The sequence below is a fragment of the Priapulus caudatus genome, unplaced genomic scaffold, assembly GCF_000485595.1.
Source record: "Priapulus caudatus unplaced genomic scaffold, Priapulus_caudatus-5.0.1 Scaffold2928, whole genome shotgun sequence".
Classification (NCBI taxonomy): Eukaryota; Metazoa; Priapulida; class Priapulimorpha; order Priapulimorphida; family Priapulidae; genus Priapulus; species Priapulus caudatus.
The window spans coordinates 9733-14425 of record NW_014579989.1 but is presented as its reverse complement, the minus strand read 5'-3'; the positions used below and the strand labels follow the sequence as shown (position 1 = coordinate 14425).

Genomic DNA, 4693 nt, shown 5'->3' with positions numbered 1-4693 from the left:
ACGCACACACGCACACATACAAACACGCGCACACTCGCGCACGTACGTACACACACACACACACAGACACACACACACGCACACACACACACACACACACACACACACACAGACACACACACACGCACACACGCACACANATATATATATATATAGCGCCTTGAACCGCAGGTGGTCGTGGTCTCTCGCTGCTACTGCTACTGTCACCGCTTTCAGCTCGACACGTGTGCGTGTGCGCTCGACAGGACGGTTGTTGTTGTCATTATCCAGCCGCTCGCTAGAATTGTCACCGAGCAATCAGACATCAAGCGTAATTGCCTTCACGGGGTCGCCCCACGGTGACGTAACTAACCATGGACTTTACTAACCCCCCCTCCCCCACCCACAAATACTGATGAAATATAGACTGGTGACAGTATATACAACCCTTTTTCTGGAGANAGAGAGAGAGAGAGAGAGAGAGAGAGGGAGAGAGAGAGAGAAAGAGAGATCAAGATATACAGACACGGCTCCACACGAAACAGTTCTGTATGCAATAAACAGAGTCAAAATTTCTACCGTGTCCGTATAACTTTATCTATATTTGCTCTACTCATGGTAGTATTGAGCACTCTCGACACACGAGTTCATAAACAACCATTGGAATCTCTCTCTCTCTCTCTATATATATATATATATCTCTCTCTCTCTCTCTCTATATATATATATATATCTCTCTCTCTATATATATATATATATATGTCTTCATACGGGAGAAGGATCAGCGGGATATGTGGGTGGGGGAGTGGTGGTGGTGGTGGGAAGTTTGTAACGCGTTCATGTGGCTAATATACATGCACGGAGAGAGAGACCGATATATCATACTATTTTATTATATATATTATATTATAAGCATATTATACAACTTAACTAGGTATGTTATTTCTAGGATGTGACCACTGCATGGGCACTGGTTCTTATCTGGTGTTTTTTCTTCAGTGCATTATCACTCGTTTGTGTCCCAATCCCCATGAATAAAGTCGATATCTATGTGTACGTGTGTATGTGCGCGCGTATAATTTTACATGTGTGCACCGATGTGATTACGAGTGCGCTCGTACGCGTGCAAGGTGTCAGTCAGTACACAGTAACAAAACTAAAAAACAACAACATCAAAAGACTCAACGCAGCAAACGACCGACGTAAGGACAAGCAACGGTTTGCGATTTTTTTTTTATTGCAATAGCGCTTATACAGGTATTACAGATTGGAGAAAGAAGAAAAAAAACGTCATTCACACACACGCCACGATTACAAGAGTGAAGGTCACCGCAACCAACGAGAGCTTGTCACAGTCGACCTTGTCACACAAAACTGGTCCGATATTATCAACAGCAACATTCATGCGGTCTTGATAAGAAGATACGATAGGAACATGATGCATCGAAGGCCCTGTCAACGGTCCAGGGATGGTTAGTTAGCATACCAACGGGTAGTAAATATTAGTAGTGAGCGAGCGCTCCTCATGTGTGAAAGATTAAATTTTATTTGGGTGGGGTTTAATGTTTTTTAATATATTTTTTTCGTTCGAGCATTTCGAGAGAGACGAAGAGCAGCGCATTATAAGTTTGACTACATCACAACCAAGCGCTTCTCCCTTTTGCCGCGAGTGATATTCATGATGAAGTTCCCCTAGAGATGGCGCTGTCGTCTAGTTCGTAAACCTTCACGTCTCGCACGCTGATCTCTATAATACTAACAGTATATATACTGCTAACAGTATATAGTTAGCATAATAGAGAGATAATTGGTCTACCAGCGCACGCAGTCAAAAACGGAAGGGTGGGTATGTCACGGCAGTTACGTTAGACACGCGAAGTGTACAAAACGACAAATGAGTTAAATGCGACATACGACGACGACGACGACGACGACGACGACGACGACGACGACGACGACGACGGGAGACACGTGACTTCCTTGTTGTACAAAGCTAGACGCATGACATCGAATACAAAAAAAAGAGAGAAAATACGCGGGACCTCGTGGTCGATCAGTAATGACCTTGACCTTTGACCTTTGACAAGCGGAGACCGCCAGATACCGTATAAGGCAACACTACCCGTCTCTGAAATATCCACGTGTAATCGACATGTACGATCCGTACGGTGGATTCCGTTTCGAGTTCTTAAAAAACGATCCGCACTAGATACGCGACGTTGCCTGCCCTCACCCGTTTTTTTATTCAAAGTCGTATTTTGCCGCTTTTCGCGCTAAGATCAAACGTTTAAACGTGGAGAATTTTAATTGAGCTGGTTAATAGTGAGTTGAGGCTATACACGCGCCCCTCGACGTGGTGGTTGTTTCTCGCACGTGCAAGGGTGGGTGGCCACGAAGCTAAGAGTACCAGACTTTCTGATTGCATAGCAAACGACGGATCGAATGTGGATCGAATGCCCCGAGATTCGTATAATTATAATATATGCAAACCGGTGATAATATACACAATGCATGGAATGTGTGCCAATCTATAGTACCAATTGTATGTATAATATATATGTATATATGTATATATATATATATATATATATAAACAATAATAATACATCTTATATTGAAGTCGAATAAATTCACGATATCTATAATATAAAAATGTTCTAGCATAACACACCACTTTCACCACTATATGTATAGCAAGGGAGGGGGAAGTGGGAGAACCAAACAGGGAGAGAACGATGGGGGGGGGATAAGAGGAGAGAAATATGGAAAGAAGGAGAGGGATGAAAGGAATAGAGAGGGAGAGACGAGAGCAAAACAGTAAGGGGCAGAGTGTGGTTGTTGGAAGAAAAATCGGGATTAATAGTATGAATAAAAAATCATGCCACCAATAAATATAATTAAAATAATATAATTAAATTGAGAATGAAACAGCAGGACTGATAGGTCACGTTATGATCTTACACATATGTAATAACATAGTGATCTGATAACGTGGTGTCAAATATAGTGTACTATTCAGATTATTTCCCATACCAGAGCCGTTTGTATGCCATTACCATAAGGAGTAAATCTGGAATATATATATATATATATATATATATATATGCAAACGAAATACTTTTCGATTTATATTTATATATATAGAGAGAGGTTGCTAGTCACAAAGAAAGTCGTACAACAGCACATGCACATACAGTTTAATGCGGAGAGACGTCCAACCGAATGCAAACAAGTACAATCCTAAAGGTTCGTACTTAATTTACAAAAGAAGTTTGTTCCTCGCTTGGTACCAAACTGTGCCGTCACAGCATAAAACATGAACGAACATGTCGACAGCTTCAAGGCTCAACCCTAACGGAAGGCAAGCCAATGACACTACAGATACTAAGATCGTATCACAGCCACCTGGTGGGAGAAATGTGAAACTCTGACGCTTCGACATCATTTTATTATTAAATTTATAGTTTGAAAGGTTTTTCACACGCGTGCGCATATAAAACACATGCATCCAGTTCTACGGATAAATTTAATCTACAGGCACGACAACCGTTATTTCCCGATAATTGTGAAATAATGACTCATTTACGAAGGAATAGCATACGTCCGACGTAAAACTGGAGATGCATGCAGCACTATGTGAAGTGATTACATAAAATTCGAAATGACAAACCGGTAATATATAATCTAATGTATCCATATATCTCTCGCAGACTAATCCGAAAAAAATTCTCAGTTAAATTAACCCCCCCACCCCCGATAGTAAGATAGACATCGCTGACACGCGCGCAAAGCGATTACAAGACCTTAATCACAAAAGTTAAAAAGCTTTTCCGGTAACGAACGAACCGATACTACACGAGCCTACAAAGTAGTACAAAGTACCTAAATAAGTAGATAAGCCACGGATAGATGGCACTGCGGCATCGACCGAGGGAACCGCGCGAACGAGAGTGGGACACCCCCCCCACATGATGAGCGGGGGATGACACGGATAGTGACAAATACAGGGAGGGGGGGGCGCGAGCGCGCGACATCACCACAGTCACAAGTACGGCCGAGATTACCTGTTCCCCTTGTCTGCAACGCTAGTCTCGGAAACCTCTCCCTTTCCCTCTCTCTCTCGTTCTCTCCCTTCCCCTATCTCTCCCTCCCTCTCCGTACCCCCTATATCTCCCTTCCCTTCTCCCTCTCTTTACTTCCTTCCCTTCTTTCTTTTCTTGAGGAGAAATCCCGGCGGCAAAAAAAATCCCGTCGAGTGGCGCTAGCATCGCGTCCGCCAAGATGGCGGCGCTCCTCGCTCGCAGCGACACGCGGCGCCGCCTACAAACGCGCGCTCGCACGCGCGGCTCTTAACTGGCCGTCAGTATCTTGTATAGATCCTCGTCGCCTAGGCAACCTTTCGTGAACTCGTCCTCCTCTAGTCGTCCGTCGCCGTTCTCATCCATGCGCTCAAAGATCATCTTGGCGCGCGCCTCGGGCGTGTCCTGCTGCTGAGTCACCTCGGCTCCCAGCATGTCGTAGATGGCCTGCAGAGGTGAGAGAGAGAGAGAGAGGGTGAATGCGGGTTATCATGGCTTCTTATTGCCTTGGTTTTAATGGTCGTAGATAGCCTGCAGAAGGGCGAGAGAGAGAGAGAGAGAGAGAGAGAAGGGAGAGAGTGAGAGAGAAAAGAGAGAGAGAGAGAAGAGAGAGAGAGAGAGAGAAAAGAGAGAGA

At 44.0% G+C, this 4693-nt stretch overlaps 1 protein-coding gene across 1 annotated transcript in view; it reads right to left on the bottom strand.

The window, feature by feature from the left end:
- Positions 1-1182: 1182 nt before the first annotated feature.
- LOC106819178 (neuronal calcium sensor 2-like) overlaps positions 1183-4693 on the bottom strand; it is a gene marked incomplete at its 5' end in the record, with an annotated part of 4165 nt that continues 654 nt past the window's right edge. The window contains one exon of the mRNA XM_014823829.1: positions 1183-4505. Coding sequence (XP_014679315.1) covers positions 4329-4505 — 177 coding nt within the window. The remainder of the gene's footprint in view (positions 4506-4693) is intronic.